General features: G+C 37.0%; 1 protein-coding gene across 50 annotated transcripts; it reads left to right on the top strand.

Moving 5' to 3' along the window:
• The first annotated feature begins 246 nt into the window (after positions 1-246).
• Positions 247-27,891, top strand: LOC104645757 (uncharacterized). 50 transcript variants are annotated; one of them, XR_011214852.1, is made up of 13 exons: positions 247-853; positions 4,605-4,706; positions 4,947-4,995; positions 6,293-6,415; positions 7,001-7,082; positions 7,227-7,281; positions 8,155-16,794; positions 17,656-21,619; positions 22,229-22,332; positions 22,691-22,799; positions 22,896-23,021; positions 23,139-23,337; positions 24,867-27,891. XR_011214852.1 is itself a non-coding variant. In XM_069293845.1 (13 exons), the coding sequence occupies exons 8-10, from the start codon at positions 21,488-21,490 to the stop codon at positions 22,767-22,769; spliced, it is 315 nt and encodes a 104-aa protein (XP_069149946.1). In that variant the 5' UTR covers positions 427-649; positions 731-853; positions 4,605-4,706; positions 4,947-4,995; positions 6,293-6,415; positions 8,155-8,259; positions 10,147-10,553; positions 17,656-21,487; the 3' UTR covers positions 22,770-22,799; positions 22,896-23,021; positions 23,139-23,337; positions 24,867-27,891. The 50 variants fall into 50 exon arrangements, 6 of the variants coding, with proteins under 6 accessions (XP_069149949.1, XP_069149947.1, XP_069149948.1 ...); XR_011214856.1 differs by having other exon boundaries at positions 7,001-7,281; positions 8,155-8,259; positions 10,147-16,794; XM_069293845.1 differs by lacking the exons at positions 7,001-7,082; positions 7,227-7,281 and having other exon boundaries at positions 427-649; positions 731-853; positions 8,155-8,259; positions 10,147-10,553.

Raw genomic sequence — 27,891 nt, 5'->3', positions numbered from 1 at the left:
TGTCTACATTTTCTCTTTTAGATGTTTATTTGTCCATTTTGACAAATTAAGAAAGGACAAACTTTTTTTCTATTATATACCCTCATTTAAATTTTTTAAAAATTTTTAAGTTTTAATTCATCCTTCTTGAAACCGTATTTAATATTATATTTTATTATTATGTTAATGTGTGTACCTTTTCTAAAATAGATAACAAAATAGGAACTAGGAATTACTAAATAATATCTTATATAATATGTGGATTATTTCATCTAATGCAGCCTCCCAAAAGATCACTAAGAGTATTATTGAGTAAAAAAGTTTTAACAAAATTTATTACCTTATCGAAATCTGCACTAAAAATAATTGAGTAAAATAAATTTATTTTTTACGCGTGTATTTAGAAAATTATCCAGGTAATCTATTTACAAACTATATTCTAAATTACTATTTTTTTTCCGCGTATTTATAAAAAGTGACACTGCCTATCTTCACACGCTACCTCTTCTGATTACAAATTACGCTATATAACTTCATACGCTACTGACGCGCATTGTACAACTTTATTCGCTACCGGCACATACAACATACGCTACCGGCGCATAGCGGATTGCTGCTCTTAACTGTCACATTGACGATTGACGATCCAAACCCTATACAAGAATGGGAGGTAATGCTCTTGAAATTCTTGCATGCGTAATACGTTGTAATTTTTGAATGCTTTTTAAAGAAAAAATCAAGAACTTTGAAGTTAAGGAGCTTGATGGAATGCGTGGGAGTTGCTGGGTTTTTGAGGGGTCTTGTGAATTTAAGGAGGCACAAAGGTTCTTGAGGAGTTGGTTTTCAACAGCACCTCAAGGCTGGTGCGACCAAGGTGCACTAATTTACCCTTTCTAAATTTCAATGTTCTTTATGATTTTACAAAGATGTGTAGTTGTTCTTGAAGGCCCCACTTCTGTTAGCGCCCTTCGTGGCCATTTTCCTTTACATGGTCTAAGACTTTGATTGTTTCTTCAAAAAGGAAAAGTGTGCCACCTAAGAAATAGGGAATTATTTGGTTCATCTTTTTTTATTTGTAAATGTTTTGAGGATCAGTAGAGGTGAGCTGCTGAGAACTTTTAATTGTTTAGACTAATTGCACCTGTGAATTTGTGTGTTGCTTGCACAAAAGGTATTGACCAGTGAGGCACTTCAACGAATTGTCATGTTCCTTTGTTTGCTGCTTCCTTATAGGGCTGTTCTTGTGTTTGTTGTTCTTATAGGTATCTGTTGCTATAGGCATTGGGACCTGCTTTGTTAAGGTGGTATCAGTTCCTTTCCCACCCCTTACTAAACCACCCTTTTCATGATATTACTCATGCACTCCCTCTTTTGTTATTCTTTATACTCACTCTACTCGGTTTTATACACAATGAAGATTTAGAGGTTTTCATCTGTCGATGTTCAATCAAACATGTTGCTTGTCCAGTTAAAGAACTGTTAATTTGGCATGGCACCTCATGTTTTGGGTCTATGAGATTTCTCGAGAAATTTTATTTTTTGGTCTTTCTTTTCTGTCTCATAGGCATACTGATGCTTGCAGCCATGCGGGGTGTCAAAGCTTTTGAGCTATCATGTTTGGGCGTCGCAAAGTTAAACTTTTTTTGTTGGTAAATCACCCTTTTGTGAAACTACACGACCTTCTACTTTTCTTTTTCTTTTATTACTCTATCTTATATAACTCAAAAAAAGCAATTTAGCATGATCTTTTTGAGCTGAAAAACTGTTGATTGGCATGTCAGCTCAGGTGGGTATATGAGATTTAGCAGAAAGTTCCATTTCATGGTGCATTTTCTCTGTCTCATAAGGCTTACTGATGCTTGCAGCCATGACAGACCGATGCTCGCAGTCATTCTGGGTGTCAAAGCTTTTGAGCTAATCATGTTTGGTTGTTGCAAGTTCAATATTTTTGTCGCTAAATCATCCTTTTTGTGAAACTACACGACCATCTTCTTTCTTGTTCTTATTACTCTCTCTTGTATAACTCAAACAAGACAATTTAAATCTCTCTTGAGCTGAAATACTGTTGCTTGGCATGGCACCTCAGGTGGGTATATGAGAATTAGGAGAAAGTTCCATTTCATGGTGCATCTTCTCAGTATCATAAGGCTAACTGATGCTTGCAGCCACGGACAGATTCCAAAGCTTTTGAGTTGGTTCATTTTTCGTCTTAGAAAAATTCAGTTTCCTTCCCACCCTCCCCAAACCACCCTTTTCGTGAAATTAAACATGACGTTCCTCTTTTTTTTTTTTTAATTACTCTCACTGCTCTGTTTATTAAACCATGAGGATGTGGAGGTTTTGTCTTTTGTGGAGGTTCAATAATTCTTCTTGCTCTTCAGGTGGGTCTATGAGATTGGAATTAAATTTCCATCTCATGGTGTTTCTTCTCCATCTCACACGACTGATTGATGCTTGTAGCCACGACAAATTTCAATTCTTCTGAGCTTATCATGTTTTGGCTTTGTAGAGTTCAATTTTGTTTCTTTCACCAAACCACCATTTTGGTGAAATCACACACGACCTTCCATTTTTCTTATTTTTAGTGCTATTTCCAGTATAACTCAAAAGGGCAATCAAACCTGTTCTCTCTTGAGCTGAAAAACTGTTTTTTGGCATGGCATCTCATGTGGGTCTCTGAGATTTTTGAAGAAGTACCATTTCTTGGTGGTTTTTCTCTGTCTCTTAAGGGTTGCAGCCATGACATGTTTCTAAGCTTTTGAGCTGATTTGTGTTTTGGGTTGAGTTTCTTACCCATCCCTCATCGTACCACCCTCTTTGTGATATTACACATGCACTTTCTCTTCTCTTGTTCTTTGTACTCACTCTGCTCCGTTTTATATACAATGAGGATTTGGAGGTTTTCATCCATCGAGGAATCAAAAATGTCTCATGTCAAACTAAAGAACTTTTGCTTGGCACGGCACTTCAGGCGGGTCAATGAGATTTTGGGAAATGTTCCACTTATTGGTCTTTCTTCTCTGTCTCCTAGGCAAACTGGTGTTTGCTGCCATGCTGGGTTTCGAAGCTTTTGAGATAATCATGTCCGGGCGTTGCAAAGTTCAATTGTTTTGTCACTATATCATCCTTTTGGTGAAACTACATGACCTTTTGCTTTTCTAGTTCTTATTACTCACTCATGTAAAATTCAAAAGAAGCAATTTAACAAGTTCTCTCTTGAGCAGAAAAACTGTTGCTTGGCATGACACCTCAGGTGGGTATATGAGATTTAGGAGTAAGTTCCATTTCATGGTGCATCTTCTCCGTCTCATAAGGCTTACTGATGCTTGCAGCCAAGACAGATTTCAATGTTTTTGAGTTGATTTGTTTTTCGGCTTGGCACTTCCTCAAATCACCCTTTCCGTGAAATTAGACATGACCTCCTTTTTTTGTTATTCTTATAACTCTTTCTCCTCTGTTAATAAACCATGAGGAAGTGGAGGTTTTTTTCTTTTGTGGAATTTCAATCGAACTTGTTTTCTCTCAAGGTGATTAAACTGTTGCATGGTAGTAGCTACGACACCTCAGGTGGGTTTATGAGATTTTGGAATTAAATTTCTATTTCATGGTGTTTATTCTTCATTTAACTTGACTAGCCAATGCTTGTAGCCACGACAGATTTCAATGTTTTTGTTCTAACCGTGTTTTGGCTTCGCATGTTCAGTTTTTTTCTCTCACCAACCTCCCTTCTGGTTATATTATGCATGACCTTCCATTTATTTTAGTACTCTCCCCGTATTACTCAAAATGGCAATCATTCAAACATGTTCTCTCTTGAGCTGAATAACTGTTGCTTGGTTGGCATCTCATGTGGGTTTGCGTGATTATGGGGAAAGTTCCATATCATTTTGTACTTTTCTCTGTCTCACAAGGTTAACTAATGCTTGCAGCCATGACAGGTTTCTAAACTTTTGAGCTGATTCATGTTTCTTTCCCACCCATCACCTAACCACTTGCACTCCCTCTTTTCTTATTCTTAGTACTCACTCTGCTCTGCTATATACACAATGAGATTTGGAGGTTTTCATCCATTGTATACAATCAAACATGTTGCTTGTCGAGCTAAAGAACTGTTGCTTGGCACAACACTTCCAGTGGGTCTGTGAGATTTTGGGATAAATTCCATTTTTTGTTCTTTCTTCGGTGTCTCATAGACAAACTGATGCTGGCAGCCATGTTGGGTTTCAAAGCTTTTGAGCTAATCGTGTTTGGACGTCTCAAAGTTCAATCTTTTTGTCGGCAAATCAACCTTTTGGTGTAGCCGCACGACCTTCTACTTTTCTTGTTCGTATTACTCTCTCTTGTATAACATGTTCTCTTTTTTTGGCTAAAATTTGATGCTTGGCATGACACCTCAGGTGGGTATATGAGATTTAGGAGAAAGTTTCATTTCATGGTGCATCTTCTCTGTCTCATGAAGCTAACTGTTGCTTTGCAAGTTCAACTATGAAAGATTTCAAAGATTTTCAGTTGATTCGTGTTTTGGCTTGGCAAAGTTCAGTTTCCTTTCACCTCACCCCAAACCACCCTTTTTGTGAAAGTGCACATGACTTTCCTCTTTTCTTATTCTTACTCTTTCTGCTCAGTTTGAATACCATGAGGATATGGAGATTTTGTCTTCCCTGGAAGTTCAATTGAACTTGTTTTCTCTCGAGCTGATGAAACTGTTGCTTGGCACGGCACCTCAGGTGGGTCTATGAGATCTTGGAATTAAATTTTTATTTCATGGTGTTGCTTCTCCATCTCATACTGTTAACTTATTTGTTTATGATTTTTGGACTACCAGGAAAAGGAAAAAAAATATGTAGGTCGCTTGAAGATGAAACTGAATATTTGAAGTTTATGTTCTCTTTGCTTTTCACATTTCATATTGTTTCTTACTTCATTTTTTTCCTTTTAATTGTGGATCCTTATTTTTGCTCTCACAGAACCCAAAAATGCTCTCTGCAAGCAATACAAGCAATCAACTTGAATAATGTAAGCTTTTAGCTCAGTGCTGTCTTTATTCAGTTATAAATTCTTGGAAGTCATTTAGATTCTGGACTGTGATTTTCTTGAGCCTGAGATCTACCATTATCTTGGCAAGGCAACCCGGTAAGGCATCTCCGTTGGGAAACCGAGGTCTGCTTTCATGGGGGTTGCTTTGTCTCCTTTTTGCCTTAGAAAGAATCGGCCAAATGACGCTTGAAGTTTTGTGAATTCCCTTTTGTTAGTTTAGCCTAAAAAGGCAAGAATGAGGCAGAGCATGGTATTTCTATCAAGGTTGGTTGCCCCTCTCTCTCTATGCTTCGCCTACGATTCTCCATTTTAAAACAAACCAATAGCCCTTAAGAAAAGAGAGAGATAGAGAGAGTTCTTTCGTTTCGACCCTCATCTATGAGATGAGGAATCCCTCATAGCTAGATTCATCAGTAGCTTAGAAACTAGGAACTGGATGAGGGGAAGTCAATCTAATCTCGGCCTAAGAGTGCACTTGAGTTTCTGGGTTTCTTTGCATTTTTGCACCCTTGGACGTATGCTCATATGGAGACACACAACTATACTACAACAACATGACTATGAAAATTATTAAAGAGGCAGTGATGATTTCTGGGTTAACTAAATTCGGGCAATGAGATTACCCAACCCGTATCTTGGTGAGGCAATCCGGTGTGTCCTGTAATTGAGACGCATAACCCACACATGCAATCATGTATTGCAGCCATGGCGTGGTTGGCTTCTCTTTGGTCTTATCATAACACAAATCTGAGCCTCAATTTGCTAAAGAAAGAAAAGGGTAAAGGGTCAAATTTACACCTTTACTATGCATAAGTTGCAATATCTTTTCCATGATTAATGTGGGAGATATTGAACCCACACCCTTCTGATTTGCTGTTTTAATGCTTTTCATTCGTAGTGTATCTCCATATTTTGTTCTTGAAGGCCCCACTAGCACAACTGCAAAAAAAAATTATGTAGTTTAATCGTAAGAAAAGTTGTGATTTGTAGTACTTTGGATGTAGACACTCAATTAGACATACTTCCGTAAATACCATCAGTGGTCATTTTCCTTTACATGGTCTTGATTTTTTTATTGCTTCTTAAAAGTTGAAATTGTGACTTGTAAGAGAATGGGGAATTGGGACCTGCTGTAGTAAGGTGGGTGATAATGGTAAGTATTACTTTCTTTGACATTGATCTAATGCACTTTGATGTGCAGTTTCTTTCTTTTGAAGGATCATCTGATGTTAACTTTCTTTTGAAGGATCATCTGACGTTGCACTTTCTTTTGAAGGATCATCTGAAGTTGTACCTTCTTTTGAAGAATCATCTGAAGTTGTACCTTCTTTTGAAGGATCACCTGGAGTTATACTTTCTTGTTGGACAACTTCTTGAGTCCCCCCCACTAAGGATCGGGGTAAGGTCTATCTACCAATGCTCGCTTTTAATTATAGAATAAGGCTGTGATGATGACATTTGAGGTTGTATAAATCTTCCTCTTTTCTTATTCTTATTACTCTCTCTGCTCTGTTTATAAACTACGAGGATGTGGAAGTTTTGCCTTTTGTGGAAGTTCAATAAAACTTGTTTTCTCTCGAGCTGATTGAACTGTTGCTTGGCACTGCATCTCAGATAGAACTACGAGATTTTAGAATTAAATTTCTATTTCACGGTGTTTCTTCACCATCTCATTCGGCTAACTAATGCTTGAAGCCTAGACGGATTTCAATGCTTTGGAGCTTATTGTATTTTTGCTTCATGAAGTTCATTTTTTCTCATTAAACCACCCTTTTGGTGAAACTACACATCACCTTTCAGTTTTATCTTTTTAGTACCCTCTCCGGTATAACTAAAACTGCAATCAAACAATTTCTCGCTTGAGCTGAAAAACTATTACTTGGCATGGCATCTCATGTGGGTGTGTGAGATTTTGGAGAAAGTTCCGTTTCATGGTATTTTTCCTCTGTCCCACAAGGGCAACTAATGCTTGCAGCCGTTCCAGGTTTATAAGCTTTAAGGGTAACTTATGCGGCCAATACTTGGGTCGGGCATTGGAGCTACCCTTATCTTTGCAAGGCAACCCTGTAAGGCATCTCCATTTTGCAACTGAGATCTGCAGCCATGCCGGTTGCTTTGTCTTCTTTTGGCTAGTTTTATAACGAATTTGAGCCTTAGGAGAAAGAATTGGCCTAATGACGCTTGAAGTCTTGTGAATTCCCTTGTGTTAGGTCAGCCTATAAAGGCAAGAATGAGGCAGCAGGGACTATGGTATTTCTTATCAAGGTTGGTTGCCCTTTTCTCTATGTTTTGCCTGTGATTCTCCATTTTTGAAAAAAAAAACTAACAGCCCTTAAAAAAAAAGAGAGTGAGAGAGTACACTTGAGTTCTTGCCTGCATTCTTCTTAAGAAAATTATGTTTTTAAGGAATTCAAAGAAACAATAGTTTTCAAGAATGTATTGGCATGGTACGAATTAAATGAAATTTGAGAAACCTTTGATTCTCCTTTTTGTGAGCATAAGGAGAAAGAATTACTCATTTATTTTTCATCGTGTAATAATCCACATTTTATTTACCAAATAGCAGTTTTTACGTTATTATTAGAACATAACTAATACTTCAACAAGTAATGTCTTCCTCTCTTATATTGCAATTTTGTGACAGTACTGTAGAAAAAAAGACTGATATATAGAGTGCTTTATCATGATTCTTCACTTTGTGATGGTCTGGTGAAAGTATATTTTTGTGTAGAAACTTAGGTGCATATCAAAATAAATGTACGTCCCTTTTTACATAGTCAAGGATTATGATTTTTTTGTTTGATTCTTGCATTTATCTTCGTTGAGCATTATAGTCATTGTGATTTTCTTCAGCATGCTGAAGATGAGCGAATTCGTTTGGAAGAATTACGTGAGATGGCAATGATTGTCTAAAAATTCATTGAAATGTAATTTCGACTTGTCGAGTCTGTACTTTATTTTAGTATCAGGTCCTCTCTTGAAAAATCAGGACAAGAACTATCTTGATTCTGAGCAAGAATTGGTATCTTCATTTTGATAGTAGGTAACATTGGTTTGGAGTCTGGTGGGGAAGAATTTAAACTCTTTATGATAGGTACATTGATTTTGATTTTTGAGTCTTTGACCACTCTTTTGCAGTTCATGCCTGAAATAGCAATTGCTACTCAACTATACTGATCAAATTATAAATTGGGGTTGGGGGATCTGCAATAATCATTCTCAAGCTTCAAGATCATTTACCAGGTAAGCTACGATCTTTGTTTATATTTTCATTTCACAAACCAGTCTATGGAACTTGCCATTTACCAGAAATTCCATTGCACTAAATTTTTCAATGTTCATTAAAGTTAAACCTTACTCCGAGCATGAAGTTACATGTTTTGGTTAAAGCTGGAACTTAAATCTAATCCAGAGGCAGCTAATATCTGTCATGCTTTTTGCGGTAACATTCTCTGCTGTCATATTATACATTCAAAAAGTTAAGTACATGTAAGCCATTTGCAAATCAGTCTTTGAAGGGAAAGGCATATAAGTACTGATAGTAGTTGTTAATGTAGGATTAGTTGCTCACCTACATTTCTCAAACCTTTTACTACACTTTATAGCTTGTTCTCTTCAACCTTCATATTCCTCCTCCTGAAGGATCTATGCCTGTCTAAATGTGGAAAACAAATCGCGACAATCACTTCTTCTCAGGCTAGTTATTCCTTTCTGAGGTGACAATAACAGTTTATATCAGTTCTGTGCTCCATCATGTTGAAAGCCAGAAGGGTTTTTGAGGGTTTAAGGCTTTCAAGTGTCATTTGAGTGCATTTTCTCTTGAAGTCCATTTTATGTTTTAATTGGGTTTATTATTGCAGTAACTTATAAGGAAAGAGCTTTTTTGTTCTAGTACCATCATTAACAAGAGAAGGATTGTTTTTTTGGTAGTACAGGTTCTGTGAATTTTGTGTGTTAATCTAACTGCTGTGGATCTGTTAGAATTTGTTTAACAGGTTAGTCCATCGACACTAACTAGCTCTCATAATTTAATCCTTCGTCTAACTCCAATATTTCTCATGGAATATTTGCTCAAGTTCTCTGAAGAATGTATTTGCAACCCACAGCTTGCTGATACAGATGGATCATCAATAGTGCCCCTATTAGTGAATAAACAAGGCTTGCGGTGTAAGTTATTATTTAATTTGTGAATTTGGAGCTATCATGATGCTCTCTCGCCTCCAACCACCCCCACATATGAAAACGAGAGAACAGGGAACTACAATCTGAAGTTATTTAAGATATTTTTCTTTATTCTTGTTGCCTTCATTTTCATTTTATAATGGAACAATAGCTCTGATATGGACAAAGTGGAACAGATACGAGGAATGAGAATTGTGCATCTTCTCTGTCTCATAGAGCTAACTAATGCTTGCAGCCATGTCAGATTTCAAAGCTTTTGAGTTGATTCGTGTTTTGGCTTGGTAGAGACCAATTTCCTTTCCCCCTAACCCAAACCACCTTTTCGTGAAATTACATGACTTTCCACTTTTGTTATTCTTTTTCTACTCTTTCTGCTTAGTTTATGAACCATGAGTATATGGAAGTCTTGTCTTCCATGGAAGTTCAATAAAACTTGTTTCTCTCGAACTGAATGAATCACTGATCAAAGAGCTGTAAAATTGTTGTTTGGCATGGTATCTCATGTGGATTTCTGAGATTTTGGAGAAAGTTCCATTTCATGGTGTTTTGATCTTTGTTTCACATGACTAACTAATGCTTGCAGTCGTGATAGGTTTCTAAGCTTTAGAGCTGATTCGTGCATTGTGTTGAGCCACCCCTTACCGAACCACCCTTTGTGATTGCACATCCACTCCCTCTTTTCTTATTCCTAGTGTTGACTTTTCACTTTTCGTGGTATTCACAAATACATATTTTAAGGAAATGAAGAATTCTTGCATGAATGCTTGATAAAAAATTCAAGAACTTGTTGGCGAATTATAAGGAAATCACAGAAATCGTAGTTTTCAAGAATATATTGGCATTGCACATATAAAGGAAACTTAAGAAATCTTTTTTCTTAAAAAAATTATGTTGTTATTCTTGCAATGTGTGTTAATGATGTTCAAAAATTTGTTTTTACCTTTTTAGTGTGATTGGGAGCATTAAGCGAATGCCTCCGGCTATTTGGAGCTTAACCCAGTTTCCACCAGGTATGTGTTGCTATAGGCATTGGGACCTGCTATGGTAAGGTGGATGGCAATGGTAAGCATTACTCGTGCAGTAAGTTTTGTTCAATTTATTATATATTACTTCATTATCTGAAGTTGTGATTTCTTCCGAAGGATCATCTCAAGTTGCACTTTCTTTTGAAGAATCATCTGATTCTGAAGTTGTACTTTCTTTTGAAGGATCATCTCAAGTTGCACTTTCTTTTGAAGAATCATCTGATGTTTATTTCTTTTGATAGATCATCTGAAGCTGAACTTTCTTTTGAAGGATCACCTGAAGTTGTACTTTCTTGTTGGGCAACTTCTCGAGTCCCCACAAAGGACAGGGTAAGGATCCACCAATGTTAGCTTTTAATTATAGGATAAGGCTGTGATGATGACAAATGAAGTTGTATAGGGTTGGGTCTGGCATTGGAGCTACCCTTATCTTGGGGAGGCAACCCGTTAAGGCATCTCCGTTTTGCAGCTGAGGTCTGCAGCCATTGTGGTTGTTTTGTCTCCTTTTGCCTGGTTAAATCTGAGCCTTAGGAGAAAGAATTAACTGAAAGACACTTGAAGTCTTGTGAATTTCCTTCTGTTAGGTTAGCCTAAAAAGGCAAGAATGAGGCAGCAGAGAGCATGGATTTCTATCAAGGGTGGTTTCCTTCTCTTTAAACTTTTCCTATGAGTACATTTTGTAAAACAAATCAACAGCTCTAAAAAAAGAAAGAGAAACTGAGAATACACTTGAGTTTCTGGGTTTCTTTGCATTTTTGCATTCTTAGACGTATGCTCATAAGGCAATACACACAACTATGCTACAACAGCTTGACTCTGAAAATTATTAAAGAGGCAGTGATGATTTTTGGGCTAACTAAATTTGGGCATTGAGATTACTCAACCCGTATCATTGCGGGGAAACCTGGTATGGCCTGTAATTGAGACGCATAAATCACACATGCAATCGTGTATTCCAGCCATGGCGTGGTATGCTTCTCTTTGGCCTTACATAACACAAATCTGAGCCTCAATTTGCTAAAGAGAAGGGAAAAGGGTCAAAGTTACCTCTTTTTATGCACAAGGGGAAATATCATTTCCATGATTAATGTGGGAGATATTGAACCCACGCACGTCGTTCTGATTGGCAATTTTGATGCTTTTAATTCGTAATGTGTCGTCATCTTTTGATAAAAACCAGCTCAAGAATGAGGCATTCGAACGAAATGTTGAATTATTGAGGGGTGGTTGCCTCCCTCCTCTTGTAAACCCTAATTCTATTTTTGAAGTTTTGCATTTCTATGCATCTTTTATAGCTTCAAAGTTTAGATTCCTCCCACTGATGGATATATGTCTGTCTAAATGTGGAAAAAAACATGACAATCACTTCTTTTCAGGCTGGTTAGTCCATTTTTAGGTTTCAATAACACTGTTAATATCAGTTCTGTGTTCCATCTTGTTGAAACCAAGAAGGATTTTTGAGGGTTTAACCCTTTGAAGTGTCATTGTTGTGTATTGTCTCTTAAGGTCCATTTTATGTTTTATTTGGGTTGATTATAGCCAGTGAATTATGAATTGTAACTTTAAGGGAAGATCTTTTTTGTTCAAACATTCAAATGAGAGGCTCTGATATCTATTTTTGACGTTTCTTTGTTGGAAATTGTTACTAATACTCATTGGAGGCCAAACGGACATTGTAAGGATTTGAAGGTTAAATTTCTTTGAGTTTTAGTTGTTAGTATTCATTAAGATAGCTTTCAAACAAATCCCCTAGTCTTTGTTCTTGCCATTGTTTACAGGATGACAAGTGTTTGTACCTTGGAATTTGATGATTGTACACAATATATTGGCACACCAGGTAATTCTGTATAAGGATACCTGACGTGCTGGTTTTGTCTTCTGAGGTATCCGGTGCTTCTGAGCTCATCATGATTTGGCTTTGCACAGCTCAATTTTTTTCACTCACCAAACCACCCTTTTGGTGAAATTACACGACTTTCCATTTTCCATATTTTTAGTACTCTTTCCGGTGTAACTCAAAAGGGCAATCAAACATGTTTTCTCTTGAGCTGAATAGTTGTTGCTTGGCATGTCATCTCATGTGGGTATGTGATTGAAGAAGTACCATTTATTGGTGTTTTTTCTATCTCTAAAAGCTAACTAATGCTTGCAGCCATGACATGTTTCTATGCTTTTGAGCTGATTCATGTTTTGAGATGAGTTTCTTTCCCATCTCTCACCGGACCACCCTTTTCGTGATATTACACATGCACTTCCTCTTTTCTTGTTATTATTACTCACTCTACTTTGTTTAATACACAATGAGGATTTGGAGGTTTTCATCTATTGATGTTCAATCAAACATGTCTCATGTCGAACTAAGAAACTGTTGCTTGGCACGGCACTTCAGGCGGGTCTGTGAGATTTGGGAAATGTTCCTTTTTTTGGATTGCATGCATTACTCAACTAATAGGCTGTTTGACGGTTTTGTTCATTAATATCTTACTAATATCTTTTTTATAGATGTTCTTTATTTATTATTTTGTGGTTTTACTTGTAGTTGGGAGAACTGGTATGACTGTACACAACACAAAACATTAATGCTTACATTTTATTTTGGTTTTATTGCAAGATGTTTATGTATATGGCATTCCTGGTACTTCATTTCCTATAAAATACTTCCTTTACCTGTACCGTGTCTAAGAAAAATAGGGAAGGGCTGGAGGGGTGTACACACACTCACATACATACAAAGAGAGATGAAATATAGTTTTTGTTGCTCACTAATGTATGTAGAGATGTTTTGATCACTTCTCCTTGTTGAAGTATAGTTGGGACATACATTTTGGTGCGTAGGTACTTCTAGCCCAGCTTATGGAGAGAGTATATGTGCCTGTTTCTTTCATCTTCTGTTATATTTCCTTTTTGTGTGGCCATTTTATCTTATGGTTTTGAATGCTTGCTTTACACCCGTGACGTTGAAAATACACCATTCAGATGATATGCATGCTTTCCCAGCAAGCTTTGATTGGAAAGGAGAGGCTCTAAGCTCTTAGATTTCTTACATTTCTTTATTGGAAATTGGTAGTTAAACTCACAGGAGGCCAAATGGATATTGTAAGGTTTTAAAGGTACAATTGTTTTGAGTTGTAGTTTGCAGTATCCATTAGGACATGTATGAAACTACTAACTTGGCCTTTGTTCTTGCCATTCTTTACAAGATGGCAGCAAGTGTTTATACCTTGATTATTGTAGACAAAATAATTGTACAACAGGTAATCTGCATATAAGACTACCTGATACATGAGTTGTCTGTTGTTTACTGATACAGGAAATTTCTAGGGATTTCTCTTTGCAGTCATTGTTCGTGATGCTATTACAACCAACCAGTTCGAAGGAAGCAAATGTACTCGAAGTACTTCTAGTTTCTGACAAACAAATATAAAATATTGAATTACAAACATTACTTTCTAAAGCTGTACTATGTCTTGATTGATCTTTTTGTTTGCATATATAATCTGAAAGGCCAAAGAGGGTGTTGCATTCTATGAAAGAGTCTCTGCTAAAGAAACACCTCTGTGCTTTCCAATGTCTCCTTCAAAATTTCCATTTTTGTTATTTTTAGTACTCTTTCCGGTATAACTCAAATTGGCGATCAAACATGTTCTCTGTTGAGCTGACAAACTTGTGCTTGTTATGACATCTCATGTTGGTCATACTTTGGAGAAAGTTTCATTTTATGGTGTTTATTCTCAGTATCAGAAGGTTGTGGCTAAATGATGCTTACAGCCATGAAAGCTTCTATGCTTTTGAGCTGATTCATGTTTTGATCTGACAATGTTCAGTTCCTTTCCCACCCCTCATTGAATCACCCTTTTCGTGATATTGCACATGCACTCCCTCTTTTGTTGTTCTCAGTACTCACTCTGCTCCGTTTTATGTACATTGAAGATTTTTGGAGGTTTTCATCTGTCGATGTTCAATCAAACATATTGCCTGTCCGGATATAGAATTGTTGCTTGGCGCGACACTTCAAGTGGGTCTATGAGATATTTTGAGAAGTTCCATTTTTTGGTCTTTCTTCTCTGTCTCATAGGCAAACTGATGCTTGCAGCCATGTTGGATTTCAAAAATTTTGAGCTAATCATGTTTGGGCATCGCAAATTCAATTCATTTGTCGCTAAATCACCCTTTTTGTTGAACTACACAACCTTCTACTTTTCTTGTTCTTATAGCATGTTCTCTCTTGAGCTGAAAACTGTTGATTGGCATGGCAGCTCAGGTGGCTATATGAGATTTAGGAGAAAGTTTCATTTCATGGTGCATCTTCTCTGTCTCTTAAGGCTTACTGAGCCATGACAGGCCGATGCTTGCAGCCATTCTAGGTGTCAAAGCTTTTGAGCTAATCATGTTTGTGTGTTGCAAAGTTCAATATTTTTGTCGCTAAATCATCCTTTTTTTTAAACTACACAACCATCTTCTTTCTTGTTCTTATTACTCTATTGTATTACTCAATCAAGAGAATTTAATATCTCTCTTGAGCTGAAATACTGTTGCGTGGCATTGCACCTCATGTGGGTCATAAGATTTTGGGAGAAAGTTCCATTTCATGGTGCATCTTCATTGTACCATAAGGCTATAACTGATGCTTGCAGCCATGAAAGATTTTAAAGCATTTGAGTTGGTTTTTGTTTTGGCTTAGCAAAATTCAGTTTCCTCCCCCGCTCCCCCAAACCACTCTTTTCGTGAAATCACACATGACCTTCCTCTTTTTTTTAAAAATTATTCTCTTTGCTCCGTTTATAAACCTTGAGGATGTGGAGGTTGTCTTCCGTGGAATTTCAATAATTCTTGTTTTCTCTCGTGCTCATTAAATGATGCTCGACACCACTCCTCAGGTGGGTCTATGAGATTTTGGAATTAAATTTCCATTTCATGGTGTTTCTTCACTATCTCACACGGCGAATTGATGCTTGTTGCCATGACGGATTTGAATGCTTATGAGCTAATTGTGTTTTGGTTCGGGAAGTTCATTTTTTTCTCTTACCAAATCACCCTTTTGGTGGAATTGCTCACGTCCTTCCATTTTTCTAATTTTTAGTACTCTTTCTGGTATAACTCAAAAGGGCAATCAAACCTGTTCTCTCTTGAGCTGAAAAACTATTGCTTGGCATGGCATCACATTGGGATTTGTGAGACTTTTGAAGAAGTATTATTTCTTGGTGTTTTTTCTCTGTCTCAAGGTTTACTAATGCTTCCAGCCATGACATGTTTCTATGCTTTTGAGTTGAGTTTATTTCCCATCCCTCACCGCAAAACCCTTCTTATTGCACATGCACTTCCTCTTTTTTTGTTCTTAGTACTCAGTCTGCTCCATTATGTACACAATGAGGATTTGGAGGTGTTCATCCATAAATGTTCAATCAAACATGTCTCATGACGAAGTAAAGAACTGTTGCTTGGCACAACACTTCGAGCGGGTCTATGAGATTTTGGGAAATGTTCCATTTTTTGGTCTTTCGTCTCTGTCTCATAGGCAAACTGGTGCTTGCAGCCAAGCTGGGTTTCGAAGTATTTGATCTATTCATGTTTGGACGTTGCAAAGTTCAATTTTTTTTGTCGGTAAATCACCCTTTTGGAGAAATTACACGATCTTCTACTTTTCTTGTTCTTATATTACTGATCTCTTGTGTAACTCAAAAAAGCAATTTAGCATGTTCTCTTTAGAGCTGTAAATCTGTTGATTGGTGGCAGCTCAGGTAGGTAGACCAGATTTAGGATAAGGTTCCATTTCATGGTGCATCTTCTCTGTCTCTTGAGGCTGTCTGATATTTAGGAGAAAGAGAGCTGTAGCAGCATATTTTAGAACCCACCACCTCAAATACACCGATCGCCTGTATTCCTCCCAGAGCCTTCACAGGATCAACTCTTAAGATGCCCAATTCTAGCCTTCTTTTTAAGAAAAGATTTAGAACTTGGTATCAAGAAAGAAACCTAAACACATTTTTCCCTGTTCTTATCTGCTGGAAAATTCTTGCAAGCCTTCTTTAGAAAAAATCAAGAATTTTTCAGGAACTTGGTATCAAGAACTTTGCTTTTTGAAGTTACATTGGTATTCAAAAGTACATATTTTCAGGAAATCAAGAATTTTTGCATATATGCTCTTTAAAAAAATTCTTGAATTTGTTGGCATATTTTAAGGAAATAGTAGTTTTCAAGAATATATTGGTATTGCACATACAAGAAATCCTTTTTGAAAATATTATGTTGTTATTCTTGCAATGTGTGTTAAGGATGTTCAAGATTTTGTTTTTACCTTTTTAGTGAGATTGGTGCTATGGTATGGTGGATGTCAATGGCAAGTGTTAGTTTTTTCGACATTGATATAATGCACTTTGATGTGCAGTAAGTTCTGTTCAATTTATTATATATTATCATCTGCTATATTTTCTTCATGGTCTCCTTCTTTGTACCTGAATTTGTCGTACTTGTGTCGAGGGTCTTTCGAAATCAACCTCTTTTGCTACACGAGGAAGTTGAAAGGTTTGCGTACATACTCCCTCCTAGACGCCTACTTGTGGAATTTCACGGGGTATGTTGTTGTTGTTAGTATGATTCTAGTCTTAATTTTTTTTTCTAAATGAATTGTTTTTGTATCACACTTCTCTTTTTTTTCATGAGATTTAGAACCTGTTTGTTTGACTTAGTTTAGGTGCTTTTAAGCCTAAATAGCTTTTAATCCAACATAGCAATGAGCTTTGATAATGCTTCTGACATTGAGAAGCGAAGTAATCTCAGATATATTCACTGTTTTTGTTTAATCTAAAATGCCTAAGATTTTTATATGATTTGACTTTGGAGCCTCCAAAGACTTCTGTGGGATTTAAGGTTAGAATTTTTGTTGGCATTTAATATTTAGTTGTTTTGGTGTTGGGAGACTTCTGACATTGGATTTGTTTTTGTAGAAATGAGTTTGTGAGAATTGGTTCTGATTGTTTTATGTAAAGAAATATTTGAAAACACCTATTCAATTTTTGATACTTTAATGTGGGTCTAATAAATAGGTTAAAACTGGCTAAACATCATTTTTTATTACTAATTGTATATCATTTTGAAGTATTAAAAAGGACCTCCTGACAGAAAGCCCTTTGTGTCACAGCTGTTCACGAAGAACAAAATAATCTCTCATTTGTTATGGGAGAACCATGAAAATCACGTTTCTTGCTTCTATTGGTTGCAAAACAACAGGCTGTTAACAAGGGCGTGCACATATTTGTTTCTTGATTGTTGTGTTGTATTTCTTATTATAACGTGTTTTTCTGCTTTCTACATAATTCTTCCAGTTTGAATGAGCCTGATATTTAAGTGGGATCAAGGTAGTATTCTCAGGAGTTTCAAACTTGCAGGTCAATCTGAGTCATTTAATTAAGAAGTAATTTTTTTTGTTATGCAGAATAAAATGGAGCCCTAATATGGTAGAGACAAGTATTAGAGAAGCACGGGTCCTCAATCCTGCCACAAGGAATATGAATGTTGAAGAGAATAAGCTTATGGTGGCTATTTGATTTTTAATGTTACTTGTAAGATTGGGGCCCCATAAGGTACTATCGAGAATATCTGGACTAGATGTGATTCTCGGTGAGAGCAATTGTACACGACATTCTTATGCAACATCACATTGATGTACTGTATTTGATGTTATTTGTACATTTGGCATTGATCACTTCACATTTCCTTCCCTGTATGCTGTAGCCCCCCGCCTGCCTCCCTAAAGGGGGGGGGGTGTGACAAATTGTGGAAGTTTGGTTAGTGGAAGAGAGTTAAGAGTTACTTATGCATCACATGGTGCAAAGCATTTCAGTGTTATGCCATCGTGTAGTTATATCACATTCTTTTCTCTTTAGTTACTTTTGGAAAACCTAGATAAGAATTTAGTTGTTGAACTATCCTCCTCATCTATTGCTATCCCATTTTGTTATCCTCTTTTCAGATATACCTGTGAATTATGAGATCAGGAAAAAGAGGTGCAGGCCCAGAGTTGCAAAGCGAAACTGAACTTCCTTTCCCGCAGACAAAGAAACTGACTGGATAGTGCACTGTCAGGAGAGAGATTTGATCTTCACAGAATATTATGTGGGGAAGTGCTTCTGAAAAGCATGATCCCAAGTCCAAATTCCCCTTGTCAGATCAAAAGTTCAAGTCGGTCAATCGATAGCTCTCTTGCTCATTGCAGAGTCTGTCTGAATTGGATATCCAGAAGCTCTGTATAACCCCTTTCATCTATACAGAGGATAATTTCCTGGATAAGAAATTCGTTGCTTCAGATAGATCCAAACAGTAATTGCTTACAGATCAAGCTTCATTTATGCGATCAGGGAGAGGTTGCTGTATTAGAGAAGGAAACCATTTATGCGAAGACCTATGCACAGAAGTCTGACCCCTGATGGATCATCCTTTGATAGTGATGAAGATACTACGTTTGAAAAATGTAAGTACAGAAATAAACAAAATCGCCTTGAAGATGATTAAGAGTGTTGAATTTGAAGTAGCTGATGATGTTAACCATGTCTTGAATCACATGTCTCCTGGATTGTTAGAAACTTGTCCAACTCAGATCAAGGTATTGCACGGGGACTGGGAGGCATAATAGTTGTGACACATGCAAGTTGACCTGAACATCACCCTCGGAATTTTTATTTTTTATTTTTCTGCAGAGAGAGAGAAGGCAGGTTTGGTTGATTTGCATCATAATTTCAGATTCCTGCTGCTCTGTTTTGGTAGAATCAGCTTGTTCAGGTTTTTCTAATCTTTTTGCCGTTTGGTGATGTAGTTTCTACTTTCACGTTTTTCTGATTTAATCGGCTTTTGAGGTACTCTAACTGTGCTTAGGAGGTTGATGACCAACTTACAAAAAATTTATAATGTATTCTCATAGTATTTGTTGATGAAGTCCTAATTAAATTCGTCCAACGAATGGGAATTACACCCCGATTATTAAATGTTGTTTTGATCTATTCGATTCGATGGGGAACTTTAGGAGTTCTTCATTTTGCTTTTAAGTGCTATATTGTGGACTCTTTGTTGACATTAAGAAGGGAAGAGCATAAACTCAACATGTTTTGTTAAACGGTAGCCTCTTCCAATATTTGCCTTTTCTCTTTTTCTTTGATCCTTTTCTCGATGTTGACAGTAGTAAAATCATCTTTCTCCCTCAAGAATTGGAGCTTGAGGTGCTGCTACCACATTCCAACAATTACATATCAAACTTCTTCTGAATCTTTGCATTCATAATCTAGATCAGAAGTACTCTTGAGTCTTAAACTTGTTGCTTATAATTCAAATATCTGATTTCAATAGTAAGTTTAATACATGGATATAGAAGCCAACCAACTGAAGAAAATTAAACGTGTGTGGCTGTGCTTGTTTGTAAAACATCACCTACAGTAGTATCTGATGGATGTTTACCTGAGGGGCTTTGCAGCTTTGTGGGGTTCTTTGAGGGATTCAGGGATGCACAATTTCACTCCTATGTCATCTGTTCATTCCAATTGCCAAAAACTCTTGTAAATATACTTACAAATTTAAATTCTGTAGTTCCTTGACTTCAAATATGTTCTCTTTGAAGCATTATTCGAGATCAATAATCTCATTTGTTGAGTATCTGTATTTCTTCTTCAGATTGTAAGTGTACCTGAAGAGCACGGAAACATCCACGTGGCAATACTATTTACGTATACTGAATCTATTTAGTGCCTATTTAATCTGCATTATCTTTTTAAAAATTGCTGGCTTACAATTTTGTGGGAAAAATACTTAACACTTGTTACTTTGATGGTAATATAGTTTAGTGCTTTTTAGAATCAATTGGACTTAGTTGGGAGTGGAAAACAAATCTCTACGAGGAAAGAATGTTTGACCGAGGAAAGAATGTTTGACCAAGGAAAATCATATGTTAGGCACTGACCTATTCAACAACAAGAAACAGAACGTCTTCAGCTAGACTACACTTGTGTTGGGAGGGGGAGGTCAAGTGATGATCTCACTGCATGTGGGCTCATATCTGAATTTTTGAGGTGGTTTTCAGTTTTAGTGAGTTTATCTTTACTGATGAGTATCATCTTGTTCAGGTTTGTCTACTGTTTTTGCCTTTTTGCGTTGTAGTTTCTAGTTTCTCATTTAGATGATTTAATCGGCTGTTTTGGAACTCCAACTGTGCTTAGGAGGTTGATTACCAGCCTTAAAATAGTCATATCATGATGAATCCTCATAGTATTTGTTGAGATGATGTCCTAAAGAAATTGTCCCAACAAGAGTGAAATACACCTGACTTTTAAATGTGGTTTCGAACAATGATTGGATGGGGAACTTTAGGAGTTTGTTTGTTTCGCTTTAGGTGCTATCGTGGACTCTTAGCTGCTGACATTAAGAAAGGAAGTAAACTCACTATGTTCTGTTAAAGGTATCCTCTTCCCATATTTGCCTTATCTTTCTTTGATCCTTTTTTTCTTGTTGACATCAGTAAAATCATCTTTACCCCTCTAGATTTGGAGCTTGAGGTGCTGCTGCAGCATGCTAACAATTACATTAAACTTTTTCAAATAAATCTCCGTATTTGCAAATTCTTTGCACTTATAGTTTAAATCGAAAGTACTCTTGAACTTATAGCTTATTTTTCAAATATCTCATTTAAGTACCTTGACCCAGTAAAATGCTATAATTTTACAATGGTAGGTTTATACATGGATAGAGAAGCCAACAAAATTATGAAAATTAAGAGTGTGACGCTGTGTGTTTGAAAAACGTCATTAGTCATTACACCTGTTGTGAGAAGTCTTTTGAGGTTCAACTTGCATGCATTTGAGAAATTATTTGTTTATGAATTTTCGACTACCAGGAGAAGAAAAAAAATATGATGCTTGAAGATGAAAGAGAATATTTGAAGTTGATGTCCTCTTTTTTTTTTCACATTTCATATTGTTTCTTACTTCGTTTTTTTCCTTTTAATTGTGGATCCTTGTTTTTGCCCTCACAGAACGTAAAAATGCTCTTTGCAAGAAATACAAGCAATCAACTTGAATAATGTAATCTTTTAGCTTAGTGCTATTTAGCTTTAACGTACGATATTTCATTCCTCTGCTAAAGGAAGTTTATGTCTTTATCCACAACACATTCACAGGAAAAAAGGGAAAGAGAAGAAGTAGAAGCAGCTCTTGATAAAAGAAAATGATACTTCATTCTGATACACTATCAAAATCAGTCAATTTACTGCTAAACAATTTGTTTTGATGTTACAGGTCAACTTACAGTTCACCGAGAATGCACTTCCAGTTGTTGTTGAGGAAGGCATTGCCAAAAGCAGTGGTGCACGATGCTCAAGATCTATACTAGAAAGTATTGTGACTGAAGCCATGTTTGAGGTATTGCATGGCACCACAACTTTTTGTGTTTGGCGTTATTTCTGGAAGAGCTTGGAAAAATATTTCACCCATTTTACTCTTATCACATTGAGGCTACTAAAGGGAGGAGATATGTCACCATTTATTTGAGAGTTTGAACTACCTGCATTTCAGTGTTACTTTCAAAATTTTACTTGAGCACCCCATGAGTGTTGAAATAGCCATCTTTTGAAGAACTTAGCCTAAAATGAAACTAAACATGACTTTTACCTGCCTTTCGAAATGTGCCTAAATATTGGTTTCAAAGGCTCGTATTCATTGCCAAGCATGGTTTCTCTTTTAGGTCAAGTGATTCAATATGATTCAACTTATCATTCCTTTATTCCGAGACGGCAAAATCCTTTAATTGGATTCTGAGCACCCGTTTGAACTAACATGAGAGTTGGTGGTCTAACTGATGTTGTAGTTACTTCATCACTATTGGAATCTTTGAGGAAATCCCTGTGACTTGAGCTTAGTTTTCTTTTCCGGATCACAAATATTTAGTGATTTCATGACTCTTTGTTCTCGTGAAATTCTAAAAACCAAATGCATTGAAAGCATTTGTTTCACATTGCTTTCTGTTTCTAGGTAGAAAGTGATGATCTCACTGCCTATGGACTTATACCTGAATTTGTGGCACGGCTTCCAGTTTTAGTGAGTTGTATTCCATCGATAAGAATCAGCTTGTGCAGGTTTCTCTACTCTTTTCACCTTTTGGCGATGTAGTTTCTAGTTTCATGTTTTCCTGGTTTAATTGGCTATTTGGTAACTCCAACTGTGCTTGGGAGGTCGATAGTATTATTTTATTTTTCCTAAAATATATGAAGATTAATAATCATTATGTTCCTATGCAGAAATTTTTTCGGTGATGTAGGTTTCTTTTTTACTATTAAATCCTTGTTGGCAAGACACTTGTGAAAGTTATTATACTGTGAATTGAAACTTTGCGAATTTGCACATGATTAGTGATTGTTATTATTTAAAAATGATAATGTTGTAAATTATTAATATTAGTATATTTGTTATCATTATTTTCTTTTCCATCTGCAGCCAATTAAACTGCAACTGTTTCCTTCTGCTGGTAGAAACTAGGGATAATATAATCTTTGGAGGTCCCCAAAAATGGTGAATTTGACTCTTACAAACATACTCTGCGAAGGTAAACATCTCATGGCATGGGTATTTTTCTCTTGTATCCATCTCTTACACATTTATTTGCAGTAACTAATTCCTATTTCTCCATCCAAATGTGCAGTTTGACTCCATTTTTGCTGATGACAGGCAGGGACAAAAACTACATATATTTAGCAACTTCTGATTTGCTAAATGAGTTAAGCAAAGAGGGTTTTAAACTAAATGTTTCTGGATTGGCTGTGAAATGGTATGATCTTTTCTCATTTGTTGTTTCTTATGCTCGTGTTGTTCCTGTCTTTGGACTAGGAGCTTCTTATTTGACCCCTACTAAAATGGTTGTAATCTTTTTCATATTATAAACAAGGTTTGTGAGCAGCAAATTCAAGAGATGGACTAATAGGCTTTGTGATAAATTCTTCTTAATGGAAAAGATTAGCATTGTGATATTGCTGGCATAGCTTTGAAGACTTTCATATCTGAAGTTCCTTCATCATCTATTGCTCGAAACGTCCTCGTCTCTGTAACACCTTGGACTTCGAGAAAGGTCTAGAAAGGACAAGCGGGTAAGTCCATGAACCCAAAATGGACCATGGATCCTTAGTAGGTCCCCTAGACGGACCGTTTAGGGGTCCACCGCCCGTTAAGGTCATCGTGAGACCATCCTGGATTGTCCCTAGGCAGTACAAGTCACCCAGACAGTGAGGTTGCACCCCAAGGTCACTGTGAAGGACCACGAACGCCTAGACGGTCCATGGAGCTTTACACGGACCGTGAAGTCGTCCGTGAAAGGGGCTTATCAGATTTTTAGTTTTGGGTTAACTTCAGTCGATCATATCTTTCAGCACAAAATTAATTAGGTTGCCCATGACCTATCAAATAAAATGTCTCTGAGTCATTTTTCCAACGTCACCAAGTTCGCCTAATTCTGAGCCCGGAGTAAAAAGTAATGTCCGTGTTAGTGAGGCCCTGTCGGGCAGGTGATCATCACAACCCACTAGATGGGCCATGATGCTCTGACGGCCCGTGAAGCCTCTCGTGGGAGGCACTTGGTCAGGTTTAAGACTTGGCTGTATCGGTCTTTTCCCCTATGCATTTGGTACTTAAACTACATCGTTTGGTACATGTAATACATCTTTTTACTTCATCTAAGCCTAGTAACCTAGTCAGAAACTATCTAAAATCTTCATTGTCTTAAAATCATCTAACTTGGAAAAAAAGAAGAGAAAGAAGCGACAGTTTTCTCTCTAGAACAAGCAGAGCTCTCCTTCAATTTCAGCCCCGAATCCATAGGATTTCTCCATAGTTTCTTCACCAGGTATGTGGCTATTCTGTAAGGAAACTGGATAGGGAAAAAAAGGGATTTATTAGGCTTTGGATTGTTTAATCAAACGAGAAAGAAATAGATCAGCCTTGTGGGAACTAGATCAGAAAAGAAAAAAGGAGTAAACACGGTATAGGACTTGGGTTGACAATAAATAGTGATGTCATGGTGTCTTTAGGAAAAGAAAGAAACATTTACATTATAAATCCTCTTAAAATAAGCGAACGATAATTCATGTATGATGTGTAAACGGCGAAGTCGACCAGCTATCTGATCCTGAGTCCTGACACAGCGCCATAGCACACACGATAAATAGGAGCACTTGTAAATTCCCTAACACAAAGGACAATAAGCAAACTAAGTGGTAAACCGGTTTGACAGAATTCAATTCAACTTTTCCACTAGAAAAATCAATTCCACTTGAGATCCAAAAACTATTGCATTTTCAAGCATGTCTTATCGTCTCTCATCTGCTGGTATCTAGAAACTTTCTTTCTTCACCATCATCTTAAGGTGACTTTTAAATGTCCCAATTCTTAACAAGTTTGCATATTTCACCATTCAACACAAGTCCAAAAACAAAGGATAATAAGAAAACGAACTGATATTTGTACAATTCCTCCACCATCCCCACCCAGCCCACCCTACCCTTTCAAAAAAGGAGTTATCTCTTGTATATCATGTGAATTAGAGATTCCATATATTGTAATGGTATGGTGCTGTTTGCTTTGATATGCTCGGCCTCTTTATTCCTTTTCTCTGCTGCAACAGGAGATAGATGATGGTCATTGCATATATGGACACGACATTCTGCAATCATAATAGAACGTGAAGGTTCCTCTGAGGAGATTAATCAAATCTTTGGTTAAGAAAGTAAAGTTTATTCATGAAAATGCTCACACCAGAGAATCTGTAGAGGTTGTCTTGGTTGATGAAGCTGTCGGAATAGCTGATACAGCTGGATGTGGAGCAAAAGTTCTTCATGGTAGTAGTTGGCTGGAGAAATGTCTAGTGGTTGCTGGTGAAGAAAGTAAAGAAGCCAGCAGGAGGATAGGAAAAGGAGGGTGATTTAGGCGGTTTTCCCTAATCGGTCTGCAATTCCTCCAAAGAAAGTATTTTCTGATTATTTTCGTTGTCATAATTTTACTTGGTTTTAATCTATTATTTTTCTTATTTAACAATCCTTACAACTCGTCTGACCTGGAACAAGGTTATGATGATAGCCAAACTCCAGTAGTCAGAAAATTTCCTATAGAAGAAGAATCCGCACATGATTTGACAGCTTCTGTAGCCACAACTGTAGCTGTTCTTGCAAAAAGTCAAGAGCGGGGTAGTCTGATTGATGTCAACTTATTGGTTAGGCTTCTCCTCAGCTCAGGAGAAATACCAAAGCTGATGAATGAATGTGGCATGGCTACCAATACTGCAATTGTTGCTTCTCTCAATGCTGCCATGTCTAGGCCAGTGGATCTACTTGTTCCCTTGCCCAGGACAAAACCAGATGAGGTAATTAACAAGCCCATTAATGGATGCCAAGCTCCCCATGCAGGATTTGGACAAAGTTTTGAGCCAAAGCCATTGGCAAAATCTGTGCCCTTGACAATGACTAAGCATGAAACATCTGTGATTAGTGATTTGGTTAATGAACAAGGGACCCCTCAGTAGAAACTGCAAACATTAGAGAGAGTAAGTCAATAGCCTATTCCACTTCAGACCTTGATCTAGAAAATATTAAGAAACTGATTAGCAAACATAGAGTACCTAACAATGAAGGAGGAAAACCCTTGGTTATTTCTGAGTTGGTTTCCAGATATGGTCCTACCAGCTGCAGCCTAAGTTATCTCTTTCACCAAATGTTGGCCATACATTTTCGATGACTAGTCACAAGGATATCAACAATTACTGCAATTCTCTGATCAAGCAACGTGGAGAAAAAACTTATCAAGCAACGTGGATACAACATCCATCCAACAGATTAGTTTTTCTCCACGTTGCTTGATCAGAGAATTGCAATAATTTTTGATATCCTTGTGACTAGTCATCGAAGATGTATGGCCAACATTTGGTGAAAGAGACAACTTAGGCTGATAGGCTTATATCTGGAAACCAACTCAGAAATACCAAGGGTTTTCCTCCTCCATTGTCAGGTACTCCATATTTGCTAATCAGTTTCTTAATATTTTCCAGATCAAGGTCTGAAATAGAATAGGCTATTGACTTACTCTCTCGATTTGCAGTTTCTACCTGAGGAGGGGTCCTTGTTCATTAACCAAATCACTTATCACAGATGTTTCAGGCTTAGTCATTGTCAAAGGAACATATTTTATCATTGGCTTTGGCCCAAAACTTTGTCAAGATCGTGCATGGGCAGCTTGGCATTCATTAATGGGCTTGTTAATTACCTTATCCGGTTTTGTCCAGGGCCAGTAGATCAATTGGCCTAGACATGGCAGCATAGAGAGAAACAACAGTTGCAGCATTGGTAGCCATGCCACATTCATTCATCAGCTTTGATATTTCTTTTGGGTTGAGGAGAAGCCTAACCAATAAGTTGACACCAATTAGACTACCACGCTCTTGACTTTATGCAAGAGCAGCTACAGCTGTGGCTACAGAAACTGTCAAATCATGTGTGGATTCTTTTTCTAGAGGAATTGTTCTGTCTACTGAAGTTTGACTATCATCATAACCTTGTTCCAGGTCAGACACGTTGTAAGGACTGTTAAATAAGAAAAATAACAGATTGAAACCAAGTAAAATAAAGACAACGAAAGCTACAACATAAAAAGTAATCCAAAAATTACTTAATTTGAAGGAATTGCAGACCGATTAGGGAAAATCGCTTGAATCACCCTCTTTTTCCTATCGTCCTATTGGCTTCTTTACCAGCAACCACTAGCCATTTCTCATTTAAGTGGAATTACAAATAACAACAACAAATTTGCTTGGTCATCATACTTGAAGGCAACGACCGATAGGGTTTGGGTTTTCGTGAACACTTTAAGTACACATGGCTAAGCCGACGGATGTAGGGTATTTTTTTTTTTGGAAAAATGATATACGCTAAACCACCTGCTAAATAGAAAAAGCAGCAACCAAAAAGCACGGATCTAGGGTATTGGGTAAGGGAATTTGGGGACATTTTAAGCATGAATAGCCAAATCAGTGGATCTAGGTATTGAGTAAGGGTTTTCAGGATTAATTTAAGCATGAATGACCTAGTTGGTGGATCTAGGGTATTGGGTAAGGGTTTCCATGAACAATTTAAGCATGAATGGCCAAGTCAGCGAATCTAGGCTATTGGTTATGATTTTCAGGGCTAAGCCTGCGGATGTAGGTTGTCCATCCGCTGCTATCGGGATGCACAAAAGGTAAAATCCTACTGTGCCGAGCTTATGTTATTACTCACAAATTACAGACGAAAAAATCACAGACAACACACAAGGTACCACTCCGCCGCTCTTTAGTAACAACTCACAAATCACACAAACGACACACAAGGTAAAACCTCGCTCCGCCTCTCTTATGTAATAACTCACAGTTCACACGGAGGAGTTGACTTGTACCAAGCAAGGTGAGGTTAGGGTTTTGCGTAAGATTTTTGCTCAAACTTTACATTTATGGTTTTGAGTAAGATTTTTGCTCAAACCTTCCATTTTTTTTATATAGAAGTGCCAAGTTGAGGACAACCAAGGGTAAATTTGTCATTTCATAAATATTCTACAATGTTTGTTTTTTTAAAAAAAAGTGGTAATAGATTTATAATAAGAATACAATCAAATATCTTTTTTTCAAT

The sequence above is a fragment of the Solanum lycopersicum genome, chromosome 2 (assembly GCF_036512215.1).
Source record: "Solanum lycopersicum chromosome 2, SLM_r2.1".
Taxonomy (NCBI): Eukaryota; Viridiplantae; Streptophyta; class Magnoliopsida; order Solanales; family Solanaceae; genus Solanum; species Solanum lycopersicum.
Note: the sequence above shows the minus strand (reverse complement) of the source record. Positions and strands in the feature narration are given on the sequence as shown.

Excerpts from the sequence above, each read along its gene's own strand:
- LOC104645757 (XM_069293842.1), top strand. The coding sequence starts at position 21,488 with ATGTTACAGGTCAACTTACAGTTCACCGAGAATGCACTTCCAGTTGTT. Across the intron at positions 21,620-22,228 it reads TGACTGAAGCCATGTTTGAG|GTAGAAAGTGATGATCTCAC; the intron begins GTATTGCATGGC and ends TTCTGTTTCTAG. Across the intron at positions 22,333-22,690 it reads ATAAGAATCAGCTTGTGCAG|CCAATTAAACTGCAACTGTT; the intron begins GTTTCTCTACTC and ends TTCCATCTGCAG.